Raw genomic sequence first — 21,161 nt, forward strand, 5'->3', positions numbered from 1 at the left:
CTCAACCGCAACAGGGCGCGTGACCATTTGACACTAATGGCCGGCTACTCTGTCCCGAATGCACTCTTCGCTGACTATTTTCACCTGCGTTTTCGGATGCACCAGACTGTCTTCAATCATTTGTACCATGACGTACGGTCCTATGTTGACTACTTCATCCTAAGGAAGGACGCCATGGGATTGGCTTCTCTGGTTACCAGAAGTGCACGGCCACACTCCGGATGCTTGTATATGGCACGGCCGCTGACTCTTGGGACTAGTACCTACGGATGTTTGAGAGCACATGCGGAGATGCCATGGTCAGGTTTGCAACTGCCGTGGTCGAGGTGTTCGGACCACAGTACCTGAGAGAACCAATTGTGACAGACATCGATAGGCTTTTGACAATCTCAGAAGTAAGAGGGTGGCCAGGTTTGCCTGAATCTCTTGACTGCATGCATTGTAAATGGATGAACTACCTGAAGGCTTTACGAGGGTAATATCAGGATTATGTTAAGAAGCCCACCATCATTCTTCAAGCAGCTGCATCACATGATCTTTGGATTTGGCATGCTTTCTTTGGCATGCCTGACTCTCACAATGACATCAATGTGCTGCAGCGATCGTCATTGTTTGCGTGACTAACTAAAGGAAAAGCTCCTCCTTGGCACTATACTGTTAATGGATATGAGTACAATATGGGTCACTATTTGGTTGATGGTACTTATTCTCCGTGGGCTACCTTTGTCAGCACCATCTCTAACCAAGTTGGCCCAAAAAAAGGTTCACTTTGCCCAAAGACAAGAAACAAATAGAAAAGAAGCCAAGAGGGCATTTGGAGTTTTGCAGGCTCGTTTTGCAGTTGTTCGTGGACCCGCTAAACAATGGGATCCGGAGACCTTGTGGGAGGTAATGACATGTTGTGTGATCATGCACAACATGATCGTTGAAGATGAGGGTGACGATACTGTTGCAGCTCTAGAATTTGGGAACATGGTTGATCATATCCAACTTCCATATCAGAATCCAGCCACCTTTGAAGAGGTTATTGAAATGCATCAACAAATTCGGCATCGCCAAACTCACGAGCAGTTGAAGGAAGGTCTGATTGAGTAACAGTGGGCAGTGAAAGGGGTCAACAATGTTGGGATGTAAAATTTCAACTTTTTAAATTTGAACTACTGTTGCGGCTATCTAAACATCTGTGTCCTTTGTGTGCGGGTATTTGAACGTCTTAGTACCCTTTATATGCGACTATTTGATCTGCAGACTTAAAAAAAAGGAACACCAGATGTATGCAGCTAGCATTGAATGCCGTCCTTCTACGTCCGTGTTCATGGACTGGTCCTATCTGGGAACGAATACGGGACGAAATTTATGGGTTGTGTTGGAGATGGCGTGACACCAAGTACCCGAAGCTATATATGGTCATACCCAATCAGCCGGTGAGAGATCCGATCGATGGGCGTGCTGGCGGATGTACGGATACGATTTCGACGGGCAGCCTCTGGTGGAGGTGTTCTCCGTCGGCCTTCACAGCGGAGAAGCTCCCACCGGCACCGTCAGCGTCTTCGACGGCAAGCGCGGCCAGATCATCTACCGCCGCTCGCCGGACCAGCCCCGTAAACCTTCTTCCCGTCTCCAGGTCCGGCCGCCTGAGCTTAATTTTTCTCTATTTCTTCAAGCAAGAACAGAGTCGACTCGTCATATTGATTTTGACACAATTCCATGAATATAATCAAACAGAACTCTGGCGAGCTTCCGCTGACGGGCCCGTACCGAGCCGTCTCCGCGGACGGGTGCGTCGCCATCGTGCTCGACCTCCAAGGTCGCTGCCAGAACAAGGCAGCCGCAGCATCTTCTTCTTCGTCGTCGTCGTACGTGGCTGAGATACTCCTCGACGTGTACGACGAGAACACGAGGTACGACGAGGCCATCACGCACGACGACGGCTTCGTGCAGGTGAGGTACGCGCTGCTGAGCGACGCGGCGGAGGCCATCATCGAGGTGAGGCTCCTTCTGCCACGAGCCAGCGGCAAACTCCGCGGGACGCTCGTCGCCCGCACCGACGTCGGCGAGGTGGTGCTCTTCGACGAGACCGACGCCGCCACGAGCATCGGCACGCAGGGGCTCGCCGTCGTCCCGCTCGCCAGGTCCGTCGTCGCCGTGCCGCTCACGTCGTCCCTAACCATCGACGTGGATCTGGTGGACGACGGTGGCGGGACGACCGTGAAAGAGTCTGTTGCTTTGGCACCCAAATTACCGGGCGGCAGCAAGGAAGTGTGCCGGCCTCATGGCGGCGAGGTGGAGGTGACCGTCACATGGTTAGACTAGTCGATCCATCCATCCTCTTGCGTTGAACTTCTGTGGAATGTATATACTACTGTATAAATTACAGTGTTAAGTTAATAATTTAACTGAACCGCAATGGCCTGGTCCAAAATGCAAAACTAGCACGGCAAAACTTTGCTGGCCACACGGCAACGGCGACGACTGGCCGTCGGAAAACTTGGACAGCGCATGCATGCCCATATGTCCACCATCGGTCATGCCTCCACGCTTGCTTGTGCTAATGGACGACTCGTTTATCTTCCACTACTTGTTCACTTTTTCGGCCATCGTTTATTCTTTTCCTTTTATTAGTGGAAAACGTTCTTCCTGCGATCTTCAGTAATTAAGGCGTTGTTTGAGTGTGTGTGCGCACCTACATTTTAGAGACAATAGCCAGAATGCCACTATGAAAAATCGAACTTGCCAAAATACCACTATGAAAAACCAATTTGCCAATATATCATTAATTTCAGTTTTCTCTAGCCAAAATACCACTAGTGACTAACAGAGACTAACACCATTCAAAAAAGACTTCTATACCCTTACCTCTTCACAGCCCAAGCATACATTGCAACAACAAAAAAAGCAGCTATAGTGCAACATTTCAGCAGCCAATTGCCATGAAAACCTCACCAACTCAACATAATCTTATTTTGCATCATCCAACAACAAGATAGCAACTTTTCAGCAGCATTTTGACAAATTCCAGCAGCATTTTGACAGCATTTCAACAGCATTTTGACATGAAAACATCACAAATTCAACATAATCTAAGTTTACATCATTTAACATCAATATAGCAACTTTTCAGCAGCATTTTGACAGCATTTCAGCAGCATTTTGACATGAAAACATCACAAATTCAACACAATCTAAGTTTACATCATTGAACATCAATATCACAACATTTCAGCAGCATTTCAGCGGCATTTTGACATGAAAACATCATCAATTCAGCATAATCTCAGTTTGCATCATTGAACATCAATATAGCAACATTTCAACAACGATATATAATGGTTCGAAATAAGAGAACATCAACAACGATACATAATGGTTCAAAAGAAGCTAGCATCAACACATAATGGTTCAGACCACCATTTCTTCAAACAAAAGATCATGGTTCTCACAACCATAAGCAAAAGATAATGATTCTCCCAACCAAATGCACTAAACTCGTCGTAGAGGGCTAGGAGCAGCAATTTTGCTCCTTATAGATCCACTAGGAGGTGTACAAGCAATTGCAATAGTTGCTGCCCTCTGCCTTGTCATTGGACTTGTAGGAGGATCAAGTTGAGTACCTTGCTTAGTTGGTGTCTTAGGAGAAGTAGCCGCAATGCTTGCTTCAGCCTTTGACTTTTTCCTACATTCAAAACAATATTGTTAGTAATTAATATGCAGAACATTTGGCAACAATGTGAGAAGAAGTAGTATCATGAAAGAAATACCATGGAAGAGGAGTAGCATCATGAAAATAATATACAAGTGAAAGAGATGAGACTTATGAAATAAATACCGCGGAGGAGTAGCATCTCGATCCGCGTCACTTTCCATCTCAGGCTCCTTGCATGTCTTTCGAAGATGGCCTATTGCTCCACATCTTTTGCATTTGTGTCTTCTACCGGTTCCACCTTCGGTGTAATTCTTTATCCTCCTAGTTCTTGGACGTCCAGCACTCTTGGTAAGTTTGGGAGGGATCATATCAAATCCATGATTTACCTTGGGCCATTGGGATCTGCCCCTAATTAGCATGAGAACTCCAGCATATGCCGCTTGGAACCTTGCCACTGAGAAGCACTCTGCAACATAATCCTCTAGCTTGGCTTTTTTGAAGAAGATGAACCGAAGAGCATGTGTGCAAGGTTTACCACAAATCTGCCATCTTCTACAAGAGCACTCGTTTTTCTCCAAATGATCGGTGTGCCTCCATCCATTTCCTGAAATCTCAGCTATATTTGGCGATGCTCTTGCTTCCAAATAATGCAGCCCCTTACTTTTCAGATTCAACTCCTTTATCACACCAGGTAGTATGTAACCTAGCAGCGCTTCACCAACGGCTCTCCTTCTCTCGAACAATATCATTATCATTTCTCTAAGGTTGTCCAAAAGCTCAACAAGTGCAAGTTGCTTCACATCCTTAATCCAAGTTGCTTCTCCTTTGAATCTGCATTCTCGTTTGACTCCGCATTCTCATGCAAATAGGTGTTCTCCTCACCGCATGCTACAGGATCATCATCCTCATACTCGCCTTCATAGGCTTGCTTCGGCCAAGCAAAGAATGGTGCATGAATAGGTTGATCATCCATATCCTCGGCCATGATAGGAGCTTGTTCCTTGTGTTGTTGTTTGTTCTCAATGGTCACACCAAACATCACTATTTTTGTGTTAGAACACCTATGAAACAATTCAGCTCTCTCTGATTCAGAGATCAATGGGATGGTGTTATATCCTGTTTCATACCAAATGGTCATTCTCTGATCAGGAGACCACTTGAACTTCTCCTCCACAACCTCCTTTATCCGCGCCACAGACAAGTCCCGACCGACCATGAAATCCCATGTTTTGCCCCTTCTGTAAACTCTTTTGCCGTCTACAATCGTCAAGTAGGACTGAACATCTATTTCTACTTTGAAATCGCCCATCGAATCGACTCTGAAACACACAAACGCAACAAATTCCAAATTTGCTGCACTTACAATGAAAAGATACATGAAAACAAGGGAAAATTTTGTACCTTTTGCCGGCGGGGATGTACTGGAGGGTTGGAGGCAGAGGAGCCACTCGAAGGCGACATTGGAGGGAAGGCCGCGAGCTGGTCCGGTCGGTCCCAAACAATGGAGCGCCGCCGTCGAGCTGATCCGGGACGAACTCGAGCAGATGGATGAGCTGGGTGAGGTTGCAATGGAGCAGGGGAGGAGGCGAACTGATCCGGGACGAGCTGGGGAGGATCCCTCTGACCGAAGCTGCGCCATTGGGCTGGTTGGCGCCGGAGCCGAGGCGTCGGGCGGCCAGCCAGGCGCCGATGAGCGTGAGTGAGGGCGTCAAGCTGCCCAGCCACGAGCCCAGGGAGGAGGAGGGCGGCGCACGGAGGGAGCTGGGGGATGGGTGGCGGAGAGGGTCAGAGTAATAGAGGAGCTGCAGGGCGGCGCCAGCGACAGTTGGTTCCTCGCGTCGCCATTCTCCTGGTGTCTGCGTGCGGGGGGAGAGGATTTCGTGGATAGGGTTAAGAGCCACGGGGGTAATTCTGGAATACCCAAAAAACTGACAAGTTGCCTCCGGTTTGACTAACAGAAACAGTTTGACAACTAACGGAAGTGTTATTTTGACAAGAAAAACTGAGCATGCAGTGGTATATTGGCAAGTTGGTTTTTCATAGTGGTATTTTGGCAAGTTCGGTTTCTCATAGTGGCATTCTGGCTATCACCTCTACATTTTACTTCTTTCGTTCGATAATATAAGAGCGTTTTTTTATACTAGACTAGTATAATCGGTGTTTTTTTAAATATAAGGGGTGGCAAATCCTTAAAGTCCAAACAAAGCAAGTGGTTGTAAACTCGCAAACAATCAAATCCCCACAAGCTGGTGCTGAATGCTGCAATTACGTGATGATTCTTTTATTTATAAAACGGGGTGACAGCCTGAAAATGTTAGTTACGTGCTGCAGGCATCACCGGGCCATCGCTGCCAACGGTCCAAGACAAGACATGACAACTACTCTCGACGCGTTTGGTTGAGACACAGGTAACGTATTCAGTGTTGTAATGAGAATACGCTGTATTAGATCGGGAACAAAGCGAATGCACGATGTGTTTGGTTTGAGCAAGGGAAGAGGAAACGGTGGCCTACAGCCGCCAGCAGAGAGTTGGGTTGCAACGAGAAAAGAGGGTGCCAACTGCTCAGACGGCGGAGGGAAATCAGCCACGCTGTTGCCGACGATGGCGGCCGGATCTTTGGCGCTGCTGCACACGGCGGGGAATATCGCCGGCGCTGCTCCTCACGGCGGCGAAAGGAAACCGACGCTGCTGCCAATGGTGGCGACGGAAGATCACGGCGCTGTTGCTCACGGCTGGGAAGATCGCCGGCGTTGCTGCCAATGGCGGCGACGGAAGATCACGGTGCTGCTGCTCACGGGCTCACGACAGAGGAAGATCGCCGGCGTTGTTGTCCACAGAGGCGAAAGAAGATCTGCGGCGCTGCTGGCGGGCGATCTGTCTATTGCTATACCCCTCCACTAACCACTACGGCACCTACGCCACTGGCGAATACGAACCTCCTTTCATCATTCTTATACATACAGGAAATGCCCACTATCTTCTCCATGTTTTTTCCCTTTCTTTTTTTGTTTTCTGTTTTCCTTTTCTCTTAAATGTGTGAAAATTTTCGAAATAGACGATATTTGTTTTCTAATTCGCGAACTTTTTCTTTAAAACGATGAACTTTTTTTAATTTCAATAAAAAAATTCAAGTTTGATGATTTTTTTTCAATTTCATTGAACTTTTTTTCAAACTTGATTAACCTTCTTTTCAAAATGAATGAACTTTTTAACGTTTGGATGAAATTATTTTAAAAATCGATGAACTTTTCTAAATCCGATGAACTTTTTTTAATTTGATGAACTTTTTTCTAAATCAGTTAGCACTAACCGGCGCTTGCAGCGCCGACTAGGAGCTCCCCAATCCTATGTGACGCCTGCGGTGAGCCTTCGCTGTACGCGTCCCACCCGACGCCCCAGTTTGGGCCGGCCCACGGTTGGCTTCGTTTTTTTATGTTTCTTTTTTTCTATTCCTGTTTCTTTTTTTTATTTCCATTCCCTTTTCCTTTTCTTTTTTCCTTTTTCATGTATTATACAAAGTTTTTATTGTCTACTACAAATTTTCATCATATACTAACAAAATGTTCACGGTATATTACAAAAAGGTTCACCGTGCATCATAATATGTTCATCATGTATTAAGAATTTGTTCAAGAAATACTACAAATGTTCACTGTATATTTGAATTTTTTCAGCATATATTTGTGCAAAATGTTCAATATGTATCCAAATATTGTTCAATGTACATTACACAAATGTTCAATGCATATTTGAAAATTGTTCAACGTACATTAAAAAATGTTTAATGCATATTATAAAATTTATCAACATATATTAAAAATGTTAAATGTATATTCGATTTTTTTTCATCATATATATTTGTATCTTCAAAATATTCAAAAATAAAACCAAGCAAAAAAATGCGGCGCTACGGTGAACCGAATGGTACAGTACCGTCCCGCTACAGTGTTCCCGCATTTATATTTTTTTATTTGAACTGCAGATGGGCCGGCCTAGTTGGATGGACTCTGTGCGAAGCCAGAGCTTCTCGACACACATGGGCGTCCGACAGGGACTCTCAGAATCGATTCCATCTTCTTTACTCCTACGACGGATAATGTCAAACAAAAAATTTGGCACATGCTGGAGGCAAACTATAGGCTGGGCCTTTGTACAGAAATAAGTGAGGATTTGGGCCCCCAATTCACCCCAGTTCTGTTTTTCTCCTCGAGTGTTCTAGAAGAAAAAACATACATTTTTCTCATGCCAGTGTGCATAACCATCGAAAATGTTAACTGGTGACCGTTCACCAGGGGGCTAACCCCAGCGAATGCCCTCCCTACCGTCGCACGAATCACGGAGTGGGACTGACGCCACATAGGATGGCTGCAGTGGTTCACTGTGCAACTACTCCTGGCGAACACTCGATTTTATTTTATTTTCCAAAAATTGGCTCGACGGGGATTGAACCACGCCTCCAAAGGGATTGAACCCACGCCTCCAATGGGCGCCCGAACACCCATATCAACTGGGTTGGGTGGGCCTTTGTGAACCATTTTGTGCTTAAAATTCCACATGTACTTTTCAATCCCGAAAATCTTGACTTTTTCAGTTTCTCACATGGCAATTTTGTTTTTCATAGCATGGCATTTTTTAAGAGGATGACATTTTTATTAATGAGAGATAGCAGTTTCTATTGTTAATGGCATGGCAGTTTTATTCTAAGCGCATGGAAGTTTTTTTTTACTATACAGAGATGGCACTTTTATATCAAGAGCTGACATTTTCTGTGTTTATTAAGAGATGCCATTTTTATATTAAGAGATGGCAGTTTTAATATTAAGAGATGGCATTTCATATAAGAGATGGCATTTTTAATTATTAAGACATGACATTTTTTATATAAGAGATGTCATTTTTATGTTAAAAGATGACATTTTTTATTATTCAAAATATGACATTTTTTATTTTTTATAAGATAAGGTATTTTTTTATTATTCAAGAGATGGTATTTTTTATTTAAGAGATGCATTTTTTTTTATTATTAAGAGATTGTTTTGTCTTCTTGTTAAGAGATGGCATTTTTTATTTTTATTTTTAGAGATGGCATTTTTTGTTTTTTAAGAGATGGAATTTTTTGTTTCTTAATAGATGGCATTTTTTTGTTTTCTAGATGGCATTCTTTGTTTTTTAAGAGATGGACATTTTAAAGTTTTTTTCAGATTTAATCTTGTAGTTGGGCTTTGTAATTTTGGTATCTTTGGAATTTTTTCAAGAATAAAAACAAAAGTAGGAAAAAGGAAAACAAAAAACGGGAGAAAAAGACTAAACAGAGTGGAGAAGTGAAGAAACATGTTACTAGGATGGTGCATCAGGGCATTCCTTCACGCGATGCAAGCTTCTATATCGCTATAAGCAGTACATAGTCGCTACATATACGATCACGCATTGTGTCTGATAGGCACCTGACACACAAGGCGCACCCGTGAGAGCTGGCCCATTCGCAATACAATAAAGTGAGTGAGCACCGAATAGGAGAATAGGGCGTTGAAGCGGATGCTTCCCACCGTGTACCCTCCCATGTGTAGGTCGCCAGGAGATTTTTTGTTTTTGTTTTCCTCTTTCCTTCTTTCAAATCTGTGAACTTATTTCAAACTCTTGAACTTTATTGAATTCTTAAAGTCTCTCCAAATCCATGAATGTTGTTTCAATTTTGTGAAATTTATTGAAAACCATGCACATTTTTTAAGTTTCATGATTGATTTTTAAATCCAGGAACTTTTTCTGAACTATGAGAATGTTTCTTGAAATATGGGAACAATTTTCAAATTCATGAACATCTTTTAAAACTCGAGTACATTTTTCAAACTTCGTGAACATTTTTTAATTCATGGACAATTAAATGATGAAAGTTTTCAATCTATGGTTTTTTTGTGTTTCACAAACATTTTTAAAAATCATAAACATATTTCAAATTGACGAAATATTTTAGATTGTATTTTCAAAAAAAATTGAAATCTTTATTGAATCCACGAACAATTTTTAATTTGTGAACATTTTTTTAAATGATGGACGTTTTTTAAAATCATGAATATTTTATGAAGTCACAATTTTTTTAATGTTTTAATCATTTTTCAAATATAATAATTCTTTCTTGAATCCACGAACACGTTTTGACACTTGGAATATATTTTTAATTTGCTCGAACTACATTCTCCTAGCATCAGGCCTATGGTCCATCCAAGGACAGAGCTGTAATCAGCGCCTTTCACAGATCTTCAGATCGAAACAATCGGGACTTTTCGGAGATTGGATGCAGTTACTAATTCATGATTTTTCTTAAAATTTCTGCTGTAGCTAACCTTATGTTTTGAAACCACACGGACCCTGTAAAACCAAATGGGCCTCACAAACTAAGAATAAAACAACTAAATGGGCAGGCCCACTATGAGCACCGAACTATGCGTTTGGTTGCTATGCATGGACCTAGGCGCTAAATAGAAGGTCCCGCTGAAGCAGACCGTAGCCTGTAGTGAACCATACTCTAGCGATCTTTTACTGTACAATTCTATTTTGAAAATTCCATTTTTTGGGAAACTGTATAATCTTTTTAGAAAAGTGAACTAGTTTAAAATTTGCAAACATATATTTGGAAATGTGAACTATTTTCGAATTTTTGAACAAAATTTTGTAAAGAACATACAATTTTGAACTTCATTTTTTTAAACAACATGAATAATTTATGGATTTTTTAAATTTCAATTTTTTTTCTAAAATAGTTCTCTTTTGGAAAAGGGAATGGCATTCAGAATTCGAACATTTTTTGAAAACATGAAGAACTCTTGAATTTTTATTTTTCTTATAATGAAAAGAAATATCATTTTTTTCTTTTTTTTGAAAATTTGTGTTTTGTTTCAACATAGTGAACATATTTTGAAATTCCGATCAGTTTAAAAAATATGAACACATCTTGAATTTTTTTTTTTGAAGTTCTGACCATTTTTGCGAGCAGGTCGAACATCCATTCCTTCCCACTATTTTGCATTGTTGCCACATCCGGGATATGCCACACCTGCGCCATTGTTTGCCACAATTGCAACCGCTCTTGGGCACCTACATAATATATGAAAAGTGTCATGCTGTTTGAGGCCATTGATTGGACAAGTGTTAATGATTTCATGTGCCAGCCATGCCTATTTTGCCAAGTAGCAAGAGCATTCGATGTTAACCGCCAACCAAAGGCACACCTTTGGAGGAGCAAGGCAGCTCCATATGAACTTCGCGATGGCACGTTGCCCGTTTGATGCCCTGCTTGTCGTGACTGGAGCGCCAACAGGTACGCGCTTTTGACGGTGAAGACCTTGTTTTTCTCCAGTCCCCAAGCAAGTATATTGACGCCAAGTTTTGTGGAAGCTTTGATCTTCATGATCTGCTCTACATCAATTGGCAGGAGGATCTGGTTATTTCACACACCATGCACGTCAAGTAGTTCCTGCACACGACGGAGACGCCATCTACCTTGCGGTGAGACCGGAACGCGGTCGACCAAGTGCAGGATCCACGGGCCGCACCATATACAGATATCCGCCCCACTGTCAATGCCCCCAAATGATGCCTTTTTTGAGAAGTTCAAGACCATGAGCCACGTCTTGCCAAGATTGCGAAGACTTGGCGGAAAGACCATGTCATGTGGTTAGCCATGGGGGTAATAACTCGCTGTCAAAACACGAGCACATAAGCTACCCGGTGCAGCAAGGAGACGCCGAGCTTGACGAGCCAAGACGGCTTGATTGAAAATCCTGAAGTCCCTAAAACCCAACCCATCATGTGGTTTGCGCGGACTTATTTTTCGACCGACCACGAACGTGTGGAATGAGGCTTATGTTAAGACTTTGAAAACCTAGAGAATTTTCCAAACAAATTTGTCAACTCTTAGACAAAAATCTATGCAACCTCCATGTGAGTTCGTGGCAAAAGCCTTGACGTGAAGGCAGAGGAAACCGTGTGGACCTGTGGGTGGAGTAGGACCTACCAGGGGGGGAACTTTAACCGAAACGCCACGGAGATTTCCAGGAACCACACAACAGGACAGGACCAAGACTTCTCCTCTGCTCTCCCGATTCCATCCCCAATCCTGCGCGAGACGGCGGCAATTCGACCCTGAGACAATCAATCCCGACGACCCTCGCAAGCAATCCAATCGGAGCAACCTCGAGAGAGAAGCGATTCGATTCGATCCGGTCTCGCGCGCGGAGGAGGCGGAGGAGCGATGAAGAAGATCTTCGGGGCCAAGAAGAGCCAGGACCCGCCGCCGTCCATCCAGGACGCCACCGACCGGGTACGCATCTCATCTTACCTTCGATTCTGTGGTAGCTAGGGTTCGATTCCATCCCCTGCTCATGGAATCCATGGCTGGCGGGCTGGGATGGATGGCAGATATACAAGCGGGGGGACACGGTGGACGAGAAGATCAAGAAGCTGGACGCGGAGCTGGCGCGCTACAAGGAGCAGATCAAGAAGACCAGGCCCGGCCCCGCGCAGGAGGCCGTCAAGGCGCGAGCCATGAGGATCCTCAAGCAGCGCAAGATGTATGTACAAACCCCAACCCAACCCCACTATTAATCTGTTATTTCTTCTAGTCGACCACAGTAGGTGATAACAGTGAATGCTAGCTGCTATACTGAACTAATGGGGACATGCAATTTCCTGGATAGACGGCCATTAGAGACCGACCCCCTTCTGGCCGCGGCACGCCCGAGATGGCAAGCTGCATTGAGAGAAAAAAAACAATTTCAGGATGTTTTCTTACCTAACAGGACACACCTAAAACACATACCAGACTAGTAGTTGTATAAAGCAAATTTAGTATGTCTCACATTCTCTTATATTGATAGTCCATAGCTTCTTCTGCTCCGCATCCAAGGGCTCCATAAACAATCATCATCTGCTGCTAAATAACGCTGATTTTAAAGGGAATCTCCAAGATGCTCTATTATGTCAATTGCACAGGCAGTTGTGGGGATATCAGCATTTGTCATGTTTGTTCTCCTGGGCCAGGGGCAGCTAAAAAGGAATATTGCATTAACAATGAGGCTGCACTACCAAATGCTTGTCTAAAATGTCAACTAAAATACATGGTTAGCCAGACCTACTACTCTCTTGTGGTCGTCCATGGGCAGTACCAATGTTGTTGACAAGTCACCTTCTGAAAGGCTAGCTGAGAAGGCATAGCTGAATCTATTTGACGTGCTTCCGTACACCTTTAGATTTTCTTCCCTTCTTTACAAATTACAACACATCATCTTTGTGCAGTTTCAGAATTTCCTCCTAGGTAGGTTGTGTCTTTATAGAAACTGCTGATCCGAAAAGCTAGCAAGTTCTTAACATGGACAAGATAGAAGTGGAATGCTATTGGTTCTCCAGGATTACCCTGTAGCATTTAATCATTCTTCTTGCGGCAGGAGCCTATATCAGTCTAGTGCTCTAATCTTCATACTCCATATGCTTACCTACAGGTATGAAGGTCAGCGTGACATGCTGTACAACCAAACTTATAATCTTGACCAAGTTGCTTTCGCATCAGAGGGAATCAAAGATGCTCAACAGACTGTATGTTGCCTTAATTTCCTGTCAAGTTCATGATAGATTCTTATTATGGCACCCAAACTTATGTTGAATTGTTTTTCATTTAACAGATGACTGCAATGAAAGCTGCCAATAAAGAGCTGAAAGGGATGATGAAGACTGTCAGGATTGAAGATATAGATGTATGCAGCATAACTGTTCATATTTTCAAGATCTTTAGCTTATTTTCTTTGAGTTACATCTGAATCCATACCTGCTGTTATAATCCGCAGAGCATGCAAGACGAGATGATGGATCTTATGGATGTGAGCAATGAAATACAAGAAACTCTTGGTAGAAGCTACAATGTCCCAGATGACATCGACGAGGAGGAACTTATGGGCGGTATGGCTCTTATGTAGTTGGCTCTTCTTGAATATTTCAAATGTTTACTGAGTCAACTAATTTTCCTCACAGCGGTTACCAGCTGGGAACCACTCTTCTGTGCAAAGTTTTGTAGTTGAATTTGATTCAGTACACTCTCCATTTTATATTGGTCTTAGGTTTCATCTGAAACCTTTTTTTGGCCCTTTTTTTGCATGACTGGTTTTGTGTCATGCATTTGTTAATTTACAGGCAAGACGGTTCTCTATTTGCTCTTCTCATTTTGTATGTTGGAAAATGCAGAGCTTGATGCTTTGGAAGCCGATATGGACTTTGAGTCGAATTCAGTCCCATCATACCTCCAACCAGACAAGGAGACTGATCTTGATTCTGAGCTTAACCTACCTGCTGCACCAAGTGGTCATGCAGCAGTCCCGGCGAACCGGCAGCAGGTATGTCAATTGCAAGACTGACTAGTTCAGTTTCTGTTCACATTGATTCTCATGCTGATATCCCTAGGAAGAAATAGATGGTTCATGTCATTTCCCATGTAATCACAGTGTTTCCTTTATCTTGTGACATGATCTAATTTGACAGGCTAGATGCTTGAGATCATTATGAATGTAGTGCTGAACTCATAACTCTTGTATTTCATGATGCATGCATATGTTGTTGGTATGAACAATTTGAGCTCATAATAGCTTGATCTTAATAGTAAAAGAAACACACAGAAGGATAACATGCAAACTGTTTTCATGCCAAACATGTGGTATATGATGGATTTCATGATGAACTTTGAAGTCTCCGTTGAACATCTCAGACGGCACATACTTTAATTTGCTTGATTACCCCTGATTGCAATGTGAACACTTGTCAACCAGTAGACTAATTTGCTCTGCTTACTTTTGTCTGTTGGCAGGAGGATGAACTGGGACTGCCTACCGTGCCGCACGCATCAATTCGTACCTGAATGAAAGTAACAAAAAAGCTATGGTGTAGATTTTGATCTCGTTGTAAATGGTCGGCACGTTGTTTATGCATGGACAAATTCATTGTATCTTGCATCATATACCACTGCAATTTGTTGAACGATGGAATGTCTCTTTCCCTTTGTGCTGGAACAATAGTGTGTGATAAAGGGAGTGTTCTCTATACGGTTGTACATCCTGTTGTTAGTATGTCTCTGCTGAGTTGAATTGGTATCTGATTCTCTGATAATGAAATTATGGGACATTGCTAGCCCACGTGTTGTCTGTCACAGCTTTTCCTATCATCTCATCTTTGTTAAGTTTGTATTAGGCATCAAGAGAAAGAAGGTCGTATCTTTGTTCCATGAAATTCTCATTACCAGTGCTTGAAATTAAGTGTAGTAGTAAATTATCTATTGCTCCATCCTAAGAACAAGGACCACATATGCTCCATCATGAGGACAAGGACTACGTATGCGTGCCCTACAACCCTCCGTAAGCCCTTTTACTTAGTACTGGTGTACTTTTGTTGTTTTATGCACCTATATCCGTGTGTTCACATTCATTTGGTCTGTTCGAACGCTTGATCATTGTGATCGTTCCTGCTTGGTCCAAGGTATTTTACTTTGATACCCAGACAACAATAAGCGAGATGACATGATAACGTGTCAGTTTTGGATTCCAGTTTTTCACCTTCAGGTTCATGGGGGCAATAATAAGGAAAAAGGACTACATACTCCTGCCCTACAACCCTCTGTAAGTGCTTTTACTTGGTATATTGCGGTACTTGCTCTTTTTTTATGCACCTATCTCCAATGTGCTTACATTCATTTCGTTCCGTTTATGCATTGTGATTGTTCCTGCGTGGTCCGAGATATTTGATCTTGATTCCCATATGGAATAAATAAAGCAGGACAACATGGTACTGTGCCAGTTTTGGATTTCATTTTTTTCAATCTTTATTAGGTTATGCGAGCAATAGTAGATAAAAAGAGACAAATATTAGGACACATTTAAGTACCCTGCAGACAACAGCCGAAAGAAAGTGTCACATGTGGATACTACAGTCTTTAACAAATATAAGCAACCCGCAAACCAAATTATATTTATGCATTGTAAAAATCAGCAAGCAAAAGAAATATCAAGAACATAGGACAAGACACACATTTTTACGTGGGAAACCCTTGCAGGAAAAACCACGGGCACACAATGGTGATCTTTGTATCAGGAGAGTCTACAAATACATAGACTTACAATGAGTCTTCAACTCATCCTGTGTGGCATGGCAAGTCATATGGCAAGAGGTATATATAGGTGGTGTATGAGTGATGTATAAGTAAACAAAATTAGAAATCTGAATTGGCCTCTGCTTCGGTAGACTCTGGTTTCTCACTAGGATTCAGACCTTATGTCAACATGCATCCCTTGCTGTAATGTAAGTGCGCTGAAAGGCACGGTAGTTGAACTAGAAGATGGCTGGATGAGTGTTTGGTATGCCTCCCGCATGGTTGGCCTTGCTTGGGGAGAAGATTCCAAACATGATAAGGCCAGCTTGATGACCAGAGCTAAGCTATTCTCTTCAGTTGATATTGGTGGTGTTGGCCGTTGGTCCAGAATATCTTTCACCATCATTGACTGTTCGCCGTTAGAAAGACTACCATCTAATAAATCCCTTGGATGCTTGCCCATCACTAGCTCTAACACAACCACCCCAAAGCTATAAACATCACATTTCTCTGTCGCAACAGATGTGTATGATAGTTCTGCACAGAAGCGTCAATAATATTAGAATTAGGAATAAATGGATAGAGACGAATGCTTCTGACGTGAGAAGGAAGGTTATGCTAGTACATACCAGGAGCGATGTAGCCATACGTTCCTGCTAGTGCACTCCAGTTTGATGAATCGGGCTTAAGAATCCTTGCCGTGCCGAAATCCGAGACAAAAGCCTTAAAGGATGTATCAAGTAAAATGTTGTTGCTTGTGATATCTCGATGGATTATAGGTGGACTGCATTCGTGGTGCAAATAAGATATTGCTTGAGCCACATCTGTTGCAAGAGCAATTCTCTTGTTCCAATCTAATTCCTTTGCTAGCTCTTGATTTTCCAATATTCTGTGGAGGTTTCCCTGTTGAATGTAGTCATAGACGAGAAATTTATACACTGGATGGGAGCAGAATCCATACATTCTGACAATGCTTCGTTGTCGGATCTGTGTTAAGATTTCCATTTCACTACGAAATCTTCTTTCATCATCCAACTCTTCTTCGGTCTGATGAAGCTTCTTCACAGCAACCAACTGCCCATCTTGGAGTTGTGCCTTGTAGACTTTGCCGTATCCTCCGGTTCCAATGTTGTACTTATCATCAAAGTCTTCTGTTGCCCTTACAATATCGTCAAATACTAGTCTTCCGTCAAAATTCCAAACAGAGAATAGGTCCCTTGCTTCAGAGGTAACACTTTCTTGTGGATTTCTCTTCTTACGAGTAAGTATTATTATGACAACAATTGCAGCAACAATGACGAAACCCATCACAAGAACAATTGGCAAAAGCAAACCAAGTATCTTCCCCTTTTTGTGAGCAGCTACTGGGGTTGAATAACAAGGTGGCAGACCAGAGAAGTTACCACACAGACCTTTATTGGGAAGAAACCAACTCGCTGAAGCATTTTGGAGTAGCCGTGCTGAAGGGACCGGTCCATCCAAGTCGTTGTAGGACACATCAAGCATTGAAAGGCTCACCATGCTTGCAAAGGAGGATGGAATGCTGCCACTGAACTGATTATGTGATAAATTCAGAAGTTGTAGCATCAGCAACTTCCCAAGTTGCTGCGGTAACACACCACTGAGGTTATTTTTGCTCACATCTAACTTGATCTGCAGGCCTGCTAAATTTCCAATCTCACTGGGCAAACTCCCATTGAAGTTGTTGTTGTTGATCTTCAAGGACTGTATTCTTATGCAGGCCCCTAGTTCCTCAGGTATTGATCCACTTAACATGTTCCCAGATATATCAAGGTATCCTAGACTGCTCAGCTTTTCTATCTGTGTAGGTATGGGCCCGGATAATTGGTTGAATGATAAGTTTAGTATATATAGATGAGTTAAACTGCAGATTTCTGGTGGAATCTCACCACTGAGATGATTAGAGTCAAGTCTTAGTTTTTCTAGGTTGGACAATTTAGAAAGGATTGTAGGTATGGGACCCGTGATCATATTTTGTGCTAGATGTAGTGCCACTAATTGAGTAGATGCACCTAGATTGGATGATATCAGCCCAGAGAGTCTATTCGATGCCAAATTCATCACTGTGAGTTGTGGATAAACACCAAAATGCTGAGATATATCTCCTGTCAGTTGGTTTGACTCAAGGTCAATTTCAACTAAACTTGAACATGTCTTTAAACTACTTGGAATGGGGCCATTGAACATATTATACGCGACATTGAGAGTTTGAAGTCCGGCACCTGAACATATATTTGCGGGTAAAGGTCCTGAAAGTGAGTTGTTAGCTAGCTCAAGCACAACAATGTTTATGAGATATCCAAATTCTTGAGGAAGATCACCTGATAAATTGTTATTGAAGATTCGCATTTCTTGGATGTTGTGCAACTTCCCAAAAGTTTTAGGTATTGATCCTGATATTTGGTTCTCATTCAAGTATAAATATGCGAGGTTCATCAGATTGCCAATCTCTTCAGGGATGGAGCCGGTTATCTGATTTCCATAGAGGGATAGTGCTACTAGCTTGGTAATATTTCCTAGGCTCCCAGGAATAGTGCCAGATATTTGGTTGTCGAACAACTCTAAATTCTGGAGATTCAGTAAGTAGCCCAATTCTGAAGGTATTGGGCCTGTGATTTTATTTGTATCGAGAGAAATTACATTGAGCATAGTGATGTTGCCTAGTTCAGGGGGTATTGAGCCTATGATTTGATTTTGGTAGAGCATAAGTTGGTTTAGCATCTTAAGATTTCCTATTTCTGGGGGTATTGGACCTGTGATCTGATTTTCATAGAGAACAAGTAGGTTTAGCTTAGCGAGTTTGCCTAGTTCTGGGGGTATTGAACCTGTGATTTGATTTTCAAAGAGAAAAAGTTGGTTCATCTTAGTGAGATTGGTTATGGAGATTGGAATTGGACCTGACAAATCATTTGAATTAAGCGCAAGACCATGCAAATGGACTAGCCTGCCTAGTTCTTGGGGTATAGGCCCTGAAAGTTGATTACCAAACAGGTACAAATCATTTAGTTGGGTCAGATTTCCAAGGGTTTTTGGTATCATGCCGCTTAAGCTGCTGTTGCTTAGCTGCAGACCTTGTAGGTTGACAAGCCTTCCAATCTCCTCAGGAATGGGACCTGATACCATGGTTTGGTGAATGGCAAGAATATTTAACATTGTGAGGTTGCCCAGAGATGCAGGAATATGTCCTGTGAGTCTATTAGATGAGAGCTCAAGCACCCTGAGACTTTGCAGGCCACCAATCTCACTAGGAATTTTCCCTTTGAGCTGGTTGAAGCTAAGGTCAAGTGCTGAAAGTGCTGACAGGGAGGTGATACTAGTGGGTAGTGCACCATGGAGACTGTTGTTTTGAAGGTTGATATATGCGAGGAATGGAAGAGCCGAGAAGTTGAGCTCACCAAGCTGTCCGCGGATGCCAGCGTCTGGCAGGGAGATATTGGTCACCACCCAGGGCATACGACGGCCATGGCGAACAGCCGTGCACATGATGCCCGTCCAGTTGCATGGGCTGGTGTTTTCTTGCCAAGAGCTCATGCGCAGCGGTGGGTTTGCAAGTGTAGCTTTCCAGTGGAGGAGGGCCATGCGTTGAGACCTCAGTGAGATCCCTCCATGGCGCGCTGCATGCGCTTCTTGCAAGAGAAGAAGGCACGACAGCAGCAGTAGGCAGAGGTACAGTAAAGGTCGCATTTTCCTTGCTAGTTTTTGCATCTGGAATTTTGGAAATGTGTTTGGTTGGGGGATGTGATTCAATACACAATGCAGCTCTATTGATGAGTATTTAACAGTGTGCCGGCCATTGTTATGGGGTCCTCATTCAACACACAACAGTTGAGTGGAAGCTTTTGCTGGATGATATTCTTCAGTATCTGTCACCATCTCTGCCCCATTTTTCTTTCCTTTGGCAGCTTTGTTGGACTGCCAGTTTTTCTTTTTCAGCGTGATCATCTCTTACTCTATTTTATTTCCTCATGCCTGTGGAAAGATGACACAGTAATTACTCCCTGAAAGCAAATTGAAAGCAGGGATAGAAGGGTACCCACCACAGCATACGCCTACTCATATCTTTCCCAGTTCTCCTGCATCTACAACTTATGCACTTAATGGACTTTTGAATTAACATTCTAGTACAGTTTTTATCGGATGGTATCTCCTCTGATTGGTTTGATAGTATTTCTTATTTGTTTGACCATAACTGCTTGAATATTTTTTAAGCTATTCTCTAAAATGTTTCCCTTTTTGCTTTTCAGCTGGTATGAAACAAAATATTTAGCTCAAGTGGATGGTTAACCATGGGAAAATTCCATTCTGGAATTCTATCGATGGTGAATATGAAAAGGTTTATGTGCTGAATTTTGGTTCATACGAATCTTGGACCAATTGTGTCCTGTGTCCAAGGGAATACGAGGCAGTGGCTGCAACTTGTTGAATTCAAGTGGCTGGCTGAAGAAAGGTCCAACTTGTGGGATACAAGTGGGGGAATACAATTAAGCAAAAATTTGGAGCACACTGACCGAAGAAAAGTTCCAAGCTCAAGTGGATTGATTTGGTAATATTCTACTTCTTCCAGCACTTTCTGTACGCCTTCCCATGTATGAGTTGATTGCCCAGCACTTTGTAAATACAAGTAACCAAAAAGTGTGCAAATGATTAGTATTGCTCCCATACTTTGGTAGCTCCAAGTGGCGCCTGTGCTTATGTGTACGTGTAAATTAGACTGGTTGCATCTTAAACATAGTCTCTAAGGTAGACTCAAACTACGTTTGCTGTTTGACACACTTTCTGCATTATTCTGTACGTCACCCCGTGCATGGTATTCTCTTGCCTTAGCTCCTGGTTGCAAGAACTTGTTTTTTTAGCATGTCTGGTTCCACTAGCTGAGGTGAATTTTGATGATTATTTTGGCTGAATCAGTATCTACTTTTCTCATAAAGAATTTATGGGGCGTTGCTAGCTCTCCTGTTTTCTTCAGCTGGGCCTTTTCACATGATCTTAAGTTTGTAATAGGCAGAAAGAAAAAAGAAGGCTGTATGTTTGTTCCATGTCAATCTCGCCAACCAATGCTTGAAACTAAGTAAGACACAAGGTACCGTAGTAGTAAATTATTTGTTGTTCCATGTCAATCATCTTTCTTATGAGCACAAGACGAATTTCCAATGTTTGCTTGCCTGTGTAACCGTCGACCAAACTTCTACTGTAAGTCTGTAACAAAAGTCTCTGATTATTCAGACTATTAAGTTAGCTGATTAATTTAATTTACAAATCTTCAGGGGCGGGCCACAACAAGTATCAACCTTTGAGACACATCTTCCTGCTCACCTGTTGCCAAATGATGTACTGACGCCTGTGCAGATAGATCGTTGTGCCCAGCTGATATTTCT

General features: G+C 42.6%; 5 protein-coding genes across 6 annotated transcripts; 2 read left to right on the plus strand and 3 right to left on the minus strand.

Moving 5' to 3' along the window:
- The first annotated feature begins 1,069 nt into the window (after positions 1–1,069).
- On the plus strand, positions 1,070–2,458 carry LOC147988203 (60 kDa jasmonate-induced protein-like). Its single transcript, XM_087518563.1, has 2 exons — positions 1,070–1,624; positions 1,726–2,458. The coding sequence occupies exons 1-2, from the start codon at positions 1,457–1,459 to the stop codon at positions 2,311–2,313; spliced, it is 756 nt and encodes a 251-aa protein (XP_087374689.1). The 5' UTR covers positions 1,070–1,456; the 3' UTR covers positions 2,314–2,458.
- Positions 2,459–3,480: 1,022 nt separating this feature from the next.
- LOC147988204 (uncharacterized) lies at positions 3,481–4,455 on the minus strand (the record flags this gene model as incomplete). The annotated part of the gene is made up of 2 exons (XM_087534243.1): positions 3,481–3,673; positions 3,827–4,455. Coding segments are annotated over 2 exons (822 nt in total), but the record flags the coding sequence as incomplete, so codon positions are not given.
- Positions 4,456–4,460: 5 nt separating this feature from the next.
- On the minus strand, positions 4,461–5,989 carry LOC147988205 (uncharacterized; the record flags this gene model as incomplete). Its single annotated transcript, XM_087534248.1, has 3 exons — positions 5,982–5,989; positions 5,045–5,554; positions 4,461–4,962 (listed from the first exon to the last, which is right to left on the minus strand). Coding segments are annotated over exons 1-3 (1,020 nt in total), but the record flags the coding sequence as incomplete, so codon positions are not given.
- A 5,670-nt stretch (positions 5,990–11,659) lies between these two features.
- Positions 11,660–14,829, plus strand: LOC125531039 (vacuolar protein sorting-associated protein 60.1). Its single transcript, XM_048695450.2, has 7 exons — positions 11,660–11,961; positions 12,060–12,211; positions 13,139–13,232; positions 13,319–13,390; positions 13,481–13,592; positions 13,875–14,023; positions 14,491–14,829. The coding sequence occupies exons 1-7, from the start codon at positions 11,893–11,895 to the stop codon at positions 14,539–14,541; spliced, it is 699 nt and encodes a 232-aa protein (XP_048551407.2). The 5' UTR covers positions 11,660–11,892; the 3' UTR covers positions 14,542–14,829.
- A 138-nt stretch (positions 14,830–14,967) lies between these two features.
- LOC125531040 (uncharacterized) lies at positions 14,968–20,033 on the minus strand. Of its 2 annotated transcripts, XM_087543505.1 has the most exons (3): positions 18,108–20,033; positions 16,395–18,035; positions 14,968–16,302 (listed from the first exon to the last, which is right to left on the minus strand). In XM_087543505.1, exons 1-3 carry the CDS (start codon positions 19,489–19,491, stop codon positions 15,932–15,934), a joined length of 3,396 nt encoding a protein of 1,131 aa, XP_087399631.1. In that variant the 5' UTR covers positions 19,492–20,033; the 3' UTR covers positions 14,968–15,931. The 2 variants fall into 2 exon arrangements, with proteins under 2 accessions (XP_087399631.1, XP_087399629.1); XM_087543503.1 differs by having other exon boundaries at positions 16,395–20,033.
- Positions 20,034–21,161: the final 1,128 nt, after the last annotated feature.

This window comes from Triticum urartu, chromosome 1A (assembly GCF_056163025.1).
Source record: "Triticum urartu cultivar PI428250 chromosome 1A, HENAU_Tu73, whole genome shotgun sequence".
In the NCBI taxonomy this organism is placed as follows: domain Eukaryota; kingdom Viridiplantae; phylum Streptophyta; class Magnoliopsida; order Poales; family Poaceae; genus Triticum; species Triticum urartu.